At 46.4% G+C, this 13,148-nt stretch overlaps 2 protein-coding genes across 4 annotated transcripts; one reads left to right on the top strand and one right to left on the bottom strand.

Annotated features, from left to right (window-relative positions):
• Positions 1–4,220: 4,220 nt before the first annotated feature.
• On the bottom strand, positions 4,221–9,656 carry tada3l (transcriptional adaptor 3 (NGG1 homolog, yeast)-like). 3 transcript variants are annotated; one of them, XM_071918870.2, is made up of 9 exons: positions 9,485–9,656; positions 8,613–8,850; positions 8,075–8,322; positions 7,826–7,931; positions 6,797–6,932; positions 6,573–6,676; positions 6,301–6,407; positions 5,314–5,505; positions 4,221–4,877 (listed from the first exon to the last, which is right to left on the bottom strand). In XM_071918870.2, the coding sequence occupies exons 2-9, from the start codon at positions 8,820–8,822 to the stop codon at positions 4,685–4,687; spliced, it is 1,296 nt and encodes a 431-aa protein (XP_071774971.1). In that variant the 5' UTR covers positions 8,823–8,850; positions 9,485–9,656; the 3' UTR covers positions 4,221–4,684. The 3 variants fall into 3 exon arrangements, with proteins under 3 accessions (XP_071774971.1, XP_071774969.1, XP_071774970.1); XM_071918868.2 differs by lacking the exon at positions 9,485–9,656 and adding an exon at positions 9,273–9,298; XM_071918869.2 differs by lacking the exon at positions 9,485–9,656 and adding an exon at positions 9,076–9,246.
• A 127-nt stretch (positions 9,657–9,783) lies between these two features.
• Positions 9,784–12,828, top strand: LOC139926956 (actin-related protein 2/3 complex subunit 4-like). Its single transcript, XM_071918871.2, has 6 exons — positions 9,784–9,881; positions 10,493–10,611; positions 11,057–11,168; positions 11,310–11,405; positions 11,798–11,968; positions 12,232–12,828. The coding sequence occupies exons 1-6, from the start codon at positions 9,879–9,881 to the stop codon at positions 12,235–12,237; spliced, it is 507 nt and encodes a 168-aa protein (XP_071774972.1). The 5' UTR covers positions 9,784–9,878; the 3' UTR covers positions 12,238–12,828.
• Positions 12,829–13,148: the final 320 nt, after the last annotated feature.

The following is a 13,148-nucleotide window of genomic DNA, read 5'->3' as shown; positions in this document are numbered from 1 at the left end:
CGCTGCTGTTAGGAATCTCTCACCAAAGCCATGTGGGCGGCCGTCCCTCCTCTCTCCATCGCACCGAGGGGAGAGCGAGCCTGATAATGATCTGGGTGATAATAACAGAGCAGGGGGAACGAAAGAGAGATGGGGAGAAGACACACAGAGAGGGAGAGAGAGAGGGAGAGAGAGAGAGAGAGAGGATGACAGAGAAGTGGTGGGTGGCAGGAGAAGTGCTTCTCATCGTGTCTTCTTAGCTCCTCAATAACTGTTATCCAAATTGCAAGCGATGTCCCCCCCCCCCACTCCTTCCCACTCCCTTCCACCACCCCCAGCTTGGAGGAGGCCTGAGGAGAGGGGGGCATGTTATCCGTCCGACCCCATGGGGGGGGGGGGAGACTGGCGGCCCCCCGGTGTCCTGTGACCACCGGTTGGGTCTCATCCCGTCCCTCTCGACCATCATCTCCGCTCCCATCCACCCATTGTATTATTTGATGAGGCTGCCGTGGCAAAATTTGTTGGAATCATGAATGGTGCTGAATTTGACTGTGTGTGTGTGTGTGTGTGTGCTGGCATAATGTACATCTCCATACATAGTGGTCTTCAGTGTACATTGCGTCTGTTCAACCTATAGGTCCCCTCTACATACCTCTGCTATCTGGCCTTATCTCCACAGCAAAGCATATTTCTCAAGAGCTTTGACCTCCAGCCGTCCAAATTTACTGCCAATGACAAACGGCGCTGTAACGCGGCGCGCTCCTACATCCACCTATCCGTCTCTTATCTCACTCGCTATTGCCTGGTGATTCTAACAAAGTATATAGTCGGACGACCGTGGCACCGCGCCAGCTCCCAGGAGCCATGCCACGGATCCCCAAGCTGCAAGAGGGAGGGCCTTGATGAGGACCGGTTACGGACTTATGGCGTGACGGGTCCTCACAAACAAAAGACGCACGTAAAGCCTAAAGTAAACACAGGCTGAGGATTGAGCTCCTGGGTGTTATGGCCTCATTATAGTGATTTGTGCTGTAGGTTCTTGGTGTCGGTCTCCAGGTGTGTCCGGGGTCACGGACCGAAGAGGAGCCGGAGGTTTGTCTCTAAACGTCCAGAAGTTTTCAGTTGCTGCTGACTTTTATTCAGATCGACCTCAACTTGGCTCACGTCCTCTAAACACCACGGACATAATAATAACTTGTATCCCCAACGTCAGGCTCCACGGACACAACAGTAACGACCCTACTGCGCATAGACAAGACTTAGAGAGAGTACTGTCTGAATGGGATGCCGGCTCTTGTGTCCTCTAACACTGTAAGTGAATGGCTCGCCTGTGGTCGATTGTGCTAATCTTGTATAAAATGCCCCTGGAGGCATGGCAGAGCAGTGTGGAGACTCCAGAACCTCTCTCTTATGTCTCTACTCCCCCTCACCCCCCCCCCAACCCCAACCCCCCACCCCCAAGCAAAACCCAGCCAGGTTAGGGCTGAACGAGGCAGAAAAAAAAAAGTTTGATTTGCATGAGCTGTCAAATTCAGGAGTCACACAAGAAAAGCGTCAACTGCCATGCAAATGAGATGCAAATAAGATTCAAACTAGAAAAAAAGATAAAGGACGGGTCAAAAAGGTGAGAGCACAAGGGTGTTTTTGTGTATGCGACGCTGCCTGCGACTGTCTTGTCCTGCTCTTAGATCACACTGAGCCACCTGTCAGAGCAAGACAACTGGAAGACTTGTGTTACAGTGACTGGGCGCACGTGTGTGTACAAATCCTCGCAGCCGTCTGCGCTTTCGACTCGGGCGTAAAGTGTGTGTCGGGTTTAGCACAACAGCAACAGCAGACCTCTGGGGAAGGACAAACCATGACATCAGAATAGTGGAAGCAGCGCTGAAGACAATAGTTCTCTGTGAAGGAGAGGAGCCGAGGCGTGGCCTGGCCGGACAGAGGCTCTTCTCAGTGGACCAGCCGGCCACAGCAGCTGTCTCAACCTCTGTCTATCTCTATCTCGCTCCCCCCCCCCCCCCTCTCTCGTTCTCTCTAACTCTCTCTCATAATTTTAATTCAACATGTTATTGGTATGAAAGCTGAGAACAAAAAGAACCAAAAGACCTGAGAGCTGAGAACCAGAGCATCAAGGATCAACGCTTTTACGTTAAATCCCTTCACCTCCCCTTGTATCTGTGTGTGTGTGTGTGTGTGTGTGTGTGTGTCTCGGCCTCTCTCTGTCTTTCTGCTCAGCTCCAGCTCTGGAACGCAGGGATGGAGGTGGAGTAGGAGGAGAGCCCTGGAGAGAAAGACATGGTTCGTACAAACTGGCAAAAAAACAAAGAGCCAATGGACAGAATAAGGCCCCCACTGAGAGGAGATAGGGGGAGATAGTAGCATAGACAGATAGAGTGTGTGTGCACACAAGCCCATGCATGGGTGTGCGCTCATAAACACACACACACACACACAGTCTGCCCACAGGATAGCATTGTGTCCACACTGCATTCGTCCACTCGTCAGCCCCTGAGGAGGCTTCCGCAGCCTTGTAGCTTGGTGTGGAGCGCGAGTCGTATTTATTTACCCAGCTCTCCCACTGGAGAGCCCTCTTCTTCAAACAGCCGTAAAGGTTTACAGGCCATGACAGAGAGGAGTGAAGAAGCTCACCACGGAGCTGAATTTCACATTAGGGGTTGGGAGCGAGAGCCGCATAACTGTGTCAAAGCCGAGGCCCGACTTATTGCCTCGTAGATCCTCGACAGCCCCGGGGACAAACCACCTGGGTGCAGTCAAAGGCATTTAAAAACAGCTCAATGCGGGATGTGCAAACAGCGGTCGAGCGTCACTGAGCATGTATGAGCAGTGTATCAACACAAAACCCACCTGCCCTTCAGTTTAGGTCTAATGAGAACAAGCGCAACAAAAGGCCCCGTGCGATACGCCCAGCCTCGAGGGGCCGAGTTCTAATCATCTATTCAGCCTCCCATTCACCTGTAGGGAGGATTCAATAGGTCCACCTGTTATTAAAGCTTATATAGAGATGGCTGTTGGCATTATGAATTTGCGTAGAGGACACAGGAGGTTTTACATGGCGATTGAGCCATGGTCATTCAGCTACGCTGTGTTGTAAAGCTCGGAGACCACGCAGTTTAAATTAATCTGTCGCTTTGTTTAACTTCTGCTCTGAATCCATCCAGGTTAACAGAAGTCTGGTGGTTTCTGTGGTCATGTGATGCTGTGGTGAGGCAGCGGCGCGCTTCACCAGCTGTTGTCCCTGGTGAGATCTCCCTGGATGACTGTGTGTGCTGGCCTCCGTCCCCAGAGGCCACAGTCACTCCATAGGGTGAACTCTCTGACCCTCATCACAGCTGTGGACCGTGAGACAGGGAGTCCACTGCTTCACCCTTTCACCAGAAAATACATTGTATACCAAGTCACATTATAGCAACCACTGGCTGTTCAAGAGCCACATGGAAATGGTGGTAACCCTCAGTCTATTGCTATGTAAATGCTGTTAGTGCAAGTTGGCCTGGTCAGTTAAACAGACTTTGAGTGCCATCTAGTGGTAAACCAGTAAAATATGAAGTGTTTAAGTAAACTAAAGGGAAAGTCAAACTTGCCACCTATCTATCTGATGAAGGTTCCTCTCTCATCCTCATGCTTGCCATATGTGGTGAGGAAGAACACACACACTCACTCACACACACACACTGAAGCCTGTCCTCCGTCTGTCTCTAGCTGACTGACACAATTACCGTGAAATATGGACTGTAGCGGCTTTAACAAACACATCGTAGTACCTTTGCTCCATTTTACATCAACCAAACATCACAAGAATCTATTCATTTAAGGGGAGTACCACTAAAATGCCAAGAAAGGTGTGGGAATAACAAAAGGCTGCTAACTTTCAGAAGGAGCATGAAGCGAGATTTAATACAGCAGAGGCAAGCTTTTGTACTTTACCTGAAATTTTACATTCTACAAATGACTTAAATCTCTGTCTATTAAAAATGAACACTGAAAAATAAACTGAAATCTTCCCGTTTACTTACTGAATGTATTTCTGTGTGCCGTTTTCTTTAAACTACTTAATAAATGAATTAAATATATTAACTCAGCCAATGCTCTGTGGGAGTTATGGAAAATAAACAACACAGGGACAAAAGAAACATCAACTGCTTATCTAAAGACTACAGCAAACAGTGTAATGACGCATCCCGTCTGAACTGTACATCTGAAACACATGCAAAAACTTTTAGTCTTTAGTGGTACTGATTTATTCAAACATTCATAGTTATTGTTTGTCATTGTGCTACAATGGTAAACAAAATAGAAATTAAACAAAAAAAACAAAACACTAGTTGAAATAGTCTCTGATGCATACTGAATTCTACCGCATGAAATGATCAAATTAGTTTTCTGAACGTTGTACACTACACATGCTACAAAAATATCCCTACTCAAATCACACAGACCTAAACAGTATCATACATTACCATTATAGATATAGCTGTCCAGTGACTGTACACAGCTGTCATATAGGAGTTGTATTAAAAAAAAAAAATGTTCATGGCCACTTGGACAAGCCTATGATCACATCCATACAACAATAACAATGAGTAAACAAAACTGTTTACTCATTGTTAATCAATGGAGAAAAAAAAAAAAAAAATTCCTCCCATAGCTTTTTCACCTGTAACCCCAATACAAACTGTTGCCTCCTCTATCCGTCCAGTAACTTGAGGATGCTGTCCCTCTCCTTCAGTGCTTTCCAGGCTTGGTCTTTCTCCTTCTTGGTCGGTGTGCGTTTCTTCTGCCTGGCTGCCATGATGCGCCGAAATCCCTCCATGACCTCGTTGTCGGACACCCTGACTCTCTGCCTCAGTTCCTGCTTTCGCATCTCCTCCTTCGCCAACCTGTGAGGCAGAAGCAATACAGAGACCCGTATAAAAAAAAAAAAAAAAAACATGTTGATTGTGGAAATGCTTTTCGACAATTATGTCTGTATATCATCATCTAGAAGAAAGGCTTGCAATTACTATTGGGATCGTCTTTTCTTTCCCCTTTATTAGAAGTAACCTAGTATTTCTCAAAAAAGGTAGGGTAGCTGTGGCCGCATATTGTCATACTGTTTTTCTGGCAGACCGTTCTATCTATGGGCAGGACACCATAGATGGACAGGAAAACTGATAACAGGTTTATTCATGGCAACAGGGAGAGTCAATCTCAATTCTCAGGGCATCAAAGCTGCATGTAAACAACTAAACCTGAATAAGACCTTAACCGGAGTACAGCCAGTAGCCGGGTCACTCTGTGCATGTAAATGTAGCCCGTGTGGGCCGGCATCCTCACCGCAGCAGCTCCTGCTTGCGGGCTCTGTTGTGCGCGCTCAGGGCTTTGAGCTCCGCTTGTCTCTTGTGGAGCTCGGCCAGGACCTCGTCCTCAGAGTCTCCTCCTGGTCCGGGGCGCTCCTCAGAGTCCAGCAGCCCCTGGGACACCAGCTCCTCCTTGATCCGCGCCTCCAGGGAGCGTGTGTGGGGAACACTGGAAGATGGAGATGGGAAATAGGTGCAAAGTGGGCAGAGGAGAGGAGAAGAAAGATATTAACAAGTTCAGCTGGGTGCCAGCTTCAGGTGAAAAAGAGACTGAGCAGGGAAAAGCAGGACACCCTCACCAGTGCTCCACTGACTCCCATCTTGCAGCTGTTGACAATTTCATTCAAAAACATAATTTCATATATCAAAAGTATGGCATGTAGACACTGTAATCAACTATAAACACCTGAATCCCAAGGTCCAACACTTTTTGGCATCTGTGTTTCCATACTACTAATTTACTTGCATATATTTCAAGATTTTTATATAAAAATACACTTGTTTTATCAGCCCAAATCACAAAGTGGGCTGCAACAGAGAAGAGCAATCCATCCCCACTAATTCAGAGGCCATAGAGTTGTCCTATTTTTCAGCATGAAGTTCTGGCGTCGGTATGAACACTGACAGAAAATCATCTCTGCGCAGAGGAAGTGACGAATTGAAACTTAAGAGCAAAATACAAAACTTACTCCTAAACAGCAGGGAGTGAGCGCTCCGTCCAGGGAAAACTGGACTCACCAACGATGGCTGAACCTCCTCAACCCCCCCCCTCCCCCTCCCCTATCATGCCTTGTCAATAGGAGTGCTGTCATCTAGGGAGAAAGACATTCCTAACGGATGACTGGAGCTAAAACCACGCCAGGAAAAGCATCTGACACCAGCACTCACTCTGTAAATATTTTTCCTAGTGGGGAGAATTGATCCTGGTGCTTCTGTTATTTAGTCCATATCTGGGAAGAAATACCTAAAAGCTTTGCCCTGGCTTCGAGGAGAGGTCCCAGCGCCATCGTTGGCATCCTTCCCTGTAATGTCTGGAATAGGAGAATCCTCCATGGGGGATATAATGTTCTCCTGGAAGAAGACAGACACAATTACCTCTTATAGTCACACTTCAATGGTGTCCCAGGATTCAATAGGTTTCAAATGCCTTATCTTAGAGTCATATATAATCTGCTAAAGCCACTGTGCATAACTGGAACTTATGTCGGTGAGTCACAAGCTACTACAGTGTCTGACCTCTACAAGGGCCTGGAGCAGACGCTGTGTGAGAGGTCCAAAGGGACAGCCGTCTTCAGGAGAGTCATGCTGGGACTCTGACTTTTTCAGCAGGGAGTCCACATCTAGAAGAACAAGAGGATGAGTGTGGAAGCTGGACACACATCATGCTGTCGATACTAAAGGGCAAACATTGTCTAGTCCTTGTAGAGTCAGGTAAGAAACCGGCTGCAGAGTCGCCTCACCTTTCGCGTCCAGCTCAGAGAGAGGCCCTCCCATGAGGCTCTTCTTCTTGTCGTTGGCTCGCGCTCCTTCCCTCTGCTCCTCCAGCAGATCCTCCTGAGCCCACCGCTGAGAGTAGTGTTTCCCCAACGCTGGAATCTACAGGCAGCACAGACAGCAGCATCGTTGTCTTTTAAGGCCCTGACACACCAAACCGACTTCAAAGAACCAGCGACGACGAAGGCCGACTGTTGCGTTGCCTCACGTCGCCTGCGTCTGGACCAAAAAGTTGCACTTGAACACACCGCAAAGACTACACCCGACGGCCAACTAGCACGTACGTTCTGCGCCTGCGTGAGGGGAAATAACTCTCCATACCTTATGTCTGATAAGAAGTTGCAAATGGCACTGGCGTTGTCAGCCCTTGGTCTTTTGGTTGTGGAAGAAGAAAGGAAGAGGCGGAGGCGAAAAATAAGGAGAAACCGCACTAAATGGGTGAAATCATGAATAACGTTACTCCAGCGACAGGCTCAAGGGGCTTTCCCGAACCTGTGTCGAGAGCTGGAGATAAATGAAACCTCCGATTTTAAAAATTTCGCTCGGCTCTTTCCTGTTCAGTTCCACATGTTGAAGGAATTTATCAGTCCAATCATCCAGAGGCAAAACACGAACTACCAATCAGAGTGATCTCTCTCACCGACGGCTCCGACGCCGATTCAACATGCTCAATCGGCCGAAAAGACGCCGACAGGGTCCGACTAGCGTCGACGGTGCGGGACACACCGCAAAAACTAGGGACACCGACGCTTACCGACGGCCCGACATTGCCCGACGGCCGACCGTCGGCCTGGTGTGTCAGGGCCTTAACACACTACTCTTCAGCCAATTTGTCAGTGAATTATGGACCTGTTTGTCCCCATTATAATGATAGATTATACTAAAAGTAAATAAAAACACCCAGGATATTGCCACGCCCTGAGCGGTGCTGGGTATGTGTGTTAAGCAGAGCCTATGTAGCGTAATAACAGGTACAAAGGGTGTTTATGCCATACTTTGTAATATTCAGCTTCATCCTCTGGGGGTTTCAGAAGCTCCTCTAGCAATCTGATCTCTTCATTTGTGATATCGGCACAATATGGCTCGACTGACGCCCAAAATCTGAAAAACAGAAACGTTTCAAATACAAACATACTCTGCCAGAAAGCAACTCATTTATAACAACTCATTTAACAGTTTAGGTATAAGGAGCAGGCAAGTATAACACATCTATGACAACTGTTATTGTTGCTATTGTTGCTGACCTGTTGGGGGCGTCATTTTTGGGAGTGCGGGGAATGTCTTGTGGATCCTCTGTAAACTCATACTCTTGGACTTTAGGCTGCAGGTTTTTGGACTTGGGTCTGCCCGGTCCAGGTCCTGGTCCATGACCGCCTTTCCCATCTAACTTCTGCTTCTTGGGTTTGTGGCGAGATGAGGCAGAGGGGTCTGGGTCTTTCCCCATCTTCAGGAAGCGCTTATCTCCCTTCTTGTCCTGCCAATCTGTGAGGATCTGATGAAAGAGGAGGGATGAAAACATTGACATATTTGAGATATAGAGTGTCTCCCTTTGGGCTTCACCGTCATAAAAAACAGTACGAGGGAGAGCAAGTAAAGCAGCGGATGTGCCCTGGACCAGCTGATTTCACCGATTTTTGCATCTTCAACCAGAGAGGGGGAACTACTCAGTGCAATCAGCTGGTATAACGTTTGGTTGGAATGAAATCCTGCAGACTCATGGCTTCAATGGCACACAGTTGAGAACCACTGAAAAGGACTGCAGGAGGCTGGTTATGGTCCTACCTGTCTCTGCTCCTCCAGCGCTCGCAGGCGGCGGCTGGCTGAGGACAGCAGGGTCTCCAGCTCCAGCTGCAGGGTGTCCAGCTCCTCGATGCCGATGCCATCGTCCTCTGAGCGGCCAAGCACCGCCGTGTAGCGGGGACACACCTTGACGTGCTCGACGGGCTTGAAGTCATAGTACTTCAGCGGCGGGCAATCCTTCAACTCACTCATGACGCTGTGGAGCAACACCTAGCAGTATCTGGATGAACAGGGACACGAGAGAGGGGACAGCGCGGTTAATGGTAGATTCACACACTGTACAGTATACCGCAATGAGCAGCTGTGCCCTCTCTCTCTCTCTGACTCACTCACTCACACACACACACACACACACACACACACACACACACACACACACACACACACAGTCTCTCTCTCTCTCTCTGTATCTCTGTCTCTCTCTCACGCACTCACACAGGTCTACCTCACAGATCTCCAGGTAGCCTCGCTTAGCAGATCTGTCCCCGTGTAATGACGATAACTGATCAAATCGCTCAGAAATTTGATTTAAAGGCACATATGGTTGCATATTTTTGTACCTATAGTTTTCACATGTATGATTCTTAAAAACTGGACGAACTAACTGGTATTAATTGAATGTTTAAGAGCAGCGATATTTACCGTGAGTGAATGGCGTCCATGATGGGTAAAACCATTTGGGTGCGAGGGGGTTAAGACATGTAGTCAGAAGAAATTGGGCTGTATTTTCGATAAAATAACAAATGTAAGGACACATTTTAAGTAAAAACCCATCGTCAAAATTCCTAAGAGAATTTTTATCCTATTGTGTTATCAAATGTTAAAATGAAACACGAAGTTGGAAATATGTAAACCTGTTGGTAGAATGGTATCCTCGGTAGAAACCATGTTGAGTGTGATGGTGTATTAAATGAGAAAGTATATCGCTAACCACAAAATGTAATAATTATCTAGATTATATGGGAAATACTTGGTTATATAACATATTGTTTTTCAGAAACAGGTTATAAACAGTCACTCAGCGTTAGGTCTCCCCTTCTTAGAGCGGAATGGACGCATCTCAGGGTGTGCATGTTTTGACAAGCAAAATAAGCTCGATGGGCGGAGTTATCGTCGCTAACACGGCAGCGTCTACCAAGCGAGGAGAAATAGCACAAAACGAGCGCACCCTATCTTTACTCGACGATGTAAGATTTACGGAAGAGTCCCAGGCGTGGCAGAGGAACTTCCGCCTTCTACAGCACAAAAATGGTAAGTCCACTGCTGCAAATGTATCTTTTCTATTTAGCCATATACCTATATTAGCTATGACTTTACCGCCAGTGCCAGGTTAGCTAGCTCAGTGTTTTCCCCAGAAGGGCTTATCTGGTTGGTTGTAATGCTATGGGCGTGACGACGGGCATCCTCGATATGGTTTGCAGAAACTAACCCAAGTGACTGAGCTGAGCTGTCTTTCCTCTTGGCCTGTTCACTTTAGTTCTCCCAGGTAGCAAAAAGCCCTGTCACCAGTAAGCTGCCGAGAGAGCTGTTAAGATCATAGCTATAGTCAGTAAGGCAGTGCTAAATTAAATGGTGGGTAAACCGTGTGTATACTGCAGTCGGTCATCACCACTATAAAGCATCACAACTAGCAATACAAACATCAATTATGTTTTCAGAAAGATTCATAACCTCCATAACATCCCAGGCTATAGCTCAGTTTGATTACTGACCAAATGTAACCTCATAGGCCATCCTCTACTGATGGGATCACCCTGACTAGCTTCCCCGCATAGCCTGATCTTAATAACAAACACATCTGACAGTAGCTCTCCTGTAATGTGACTCAACCAGACACTGATCCTGTTGAACCCTTTCCTCAGACAGCGACACTGCGCCCCTACTTGAACGCTGTGAGGGCCACCCTGCAGGCCGCCCTCTGCCTGGAGAACTTCTCCTCTCAGGTGGTGGAGCGTCACAACAAGCCCGAGGTGGAGGTCAGGTATGTTAGCTGGCTGTCCCGCTGCCTTGCTTCCACCCATTCCTCCTGCTCTCAGGCAGTCTGCAGATCATCCACTGTTCTGGCACGAGTGTGGACTTGCACAAACACGCATTAGAAAATCTAGGAGGGGAAAGTAAATGACACAAGCACGGGCAAGACTGCTATACAAAACTTGCCAGTAGGGACTTGTGTAGGCCGTTTGCAGGTATGGAAAAGATAGGACTTTTTCAACAAGTTACTTCCAGGTGGCAGATAGTATGCTTTATAAAGTTCTATGCCAGTCATTTACCTTTATGTTCATGGTGCCAAGAACTTTTCCATCCCTGGGTACATTTTCCACAATAATATATCCATGCAGTCTTGTATTAATTGGAAAATACAATAGTTTAAAACTGAGCAGGCCTCTTTCTTTATTTGTAACTGATGGATTATGCTTTGGTTCCAGGAGCAGTAAAGAGCTGTTGCTTCAGCCGGTGGTGATCAGCCGTAATGAGAAGGAGAAGGTGCTCATAGAGGGATCCATCAACTCTGTCAGAGTCAGCATTGCTGTCAAACAGGTCAGAAAGAATAGGATACCTTTCATTCATTCTTGACCTGAACATTTCCTGGTTTCTTGGTCATGTACATTTTCTAAATTTGCTTGCTGCCACCAAAGTTGCATTGATTGAGACGTCTGTTATGACTGTTGGACACTTTAGGCTGATGAGATTGAGAAGATCCTGTGCCATAAATTCATGCGCTTCATGATGATGAGAGCGGAGAACTTCTTCATTCTGAGGAGGAAACCAGTGGAGGTGAGAGAGGGGAGAGGGGCGGGGGGGGGGGGGGGTGGGATACTGTGGGAATGAAAAAGAGGAACCATTTATTTTTAGATGGCATACCTCATAAATGCCCAGCCTATATGGATGTTCAGGAAACTGCATTTGCAATGCATTAGTTGCACAAATGTCACATTTTAAAAACTGTAACATTGCATATGAACATAAACTGCATGCAAAATTTGAACGTCCAATCCAATGCGTACAACTATAGAATCTCTTTTTTCCTAATCAAGAAATTATAGTGCAAGACTGTCCGTGTATTAGATGATTGTATTCTTACCGACCTTCTCATATGTTGATCAGTCTCTCTCTGACTCATGAATTTCTCTCTCTTTTTCTCCTCTCTTGCCACTCTTATGATCCAGGGATACGACATTAGCTTCCTGATTACCAACTTCCACACGGAGCAGATGTACAAGCACAAGCTGGTGGACTTCGTCATCAACTTCATGGAGGAGATCGACAAGGAGATCAGCGAGATGAAGCTGTCCGTCAACGCCCGGGCCCGCATCGTCGCTGAGGAATTCCTCAAGAACGTAAGATATTAAGTCTGATGGCTCTAATTTGCATCACATACACACGTACTTCTAGATCACATGCACTTTAAATTCACATTACATGAAGAACGTACCTTGACATGAAGTATGCTAACTTTTTTATCAAGCATTTGTCTGTTGCACATGTTTTTGGATAATATCATATGATCAGATTCACAACCATCGTCTACTTGTTTACAAAAGTTCTTCATAGTAAAAGAGAGGAACACTATTATTATATGTCGATCCTCTCCTCTCCTCAGTTCTGATGACAAGGCGTCCTCCCGTGGTTCCACACCAGGAGGGGAACGCTCCGAGGGCCAATCAGCACAAGGATGGAGAAGTATAGGAGTGAACAGCCAATCAGCGAGGAGAACCATAGAACATGACCAATCTGGCGGCGACGCGCTTTGCACCCGTCTCTCGAGCGTCTCCCTGTGCTCATGAATATCGATGACTGTATATAATGAAATATTTACCAGTTTCATTTTTCTGCCACTCAGAACAAATCCCCAAACCAAGGCGGGTCCTTAAAGTATTAATCGAGGTGATATCCATGAATACAGGGGCATTGAGAGTGTGTTGTCGCAAATAAAATGGCCTGTGTTTTTTTTAATTTTTTTTTATAATAGATTTTTTTTTGTATGTACGTCTTCATGTCCTGAACCCAGTCTGTCATTGTGTCTCGTTTCAAATTTGTTTCTAAAATTCTCTGTTCATGATGCCCGTGTTTGAGGGGAGGAAAGTGGTCTGTATGGCATTTTATCACATGGAATATGAGCTCTCTTTAAAGAAACCACCAAAAACCATGTATGAAAATATTGAATGATAAAATAATCAATAAAACTCAATTGTTTATACCTTTGTTGTTCCTATGTAGGTATCCTTTAATCATTCTTCTTTGTTCATAACCTGGTCCATGTGTTAGTACTGTGCTTCTGTACATATGTGACTAAGCTGCTGACTGTGACTCAATCTGATTAAGTTGGTTTGTACTGTTGAAATCAGCACTTGAGTGAGACTTGTGCAAAGGAACTGTGTTATTTCAGGTGTTAGGAAGGGGAAGTAGGTTACTGCTAGCCCAGACAGTATGTGAACCACTGCTGTGGTATTTACGCATGAGAAAGCACATTTGCAATTTACCTTCAAAGACTGAACTGCACATTACACTCTGCTGGAA

The sequence above is a fragment of the Centroberyx gerrardi genome, chromosome 5 (genome assembly GCF_048128805.1).
Source record: "Centroberyx gerrardi isolate f3 chromosome 5, fCenGer3.hap1.cur.20231027, whole genome shotgun sequence".
Classification (NCBI taxonomy): domain Eukaryota; kingdom Metazoa; phylum Chordata; class Actinopteri; order Beryciformes; family Berycidae; genus Centroberyx; species Centroberyx gerrardi.
This window is presented reverse-complemented; position numbering and strand designations above follow the sequence as displayed.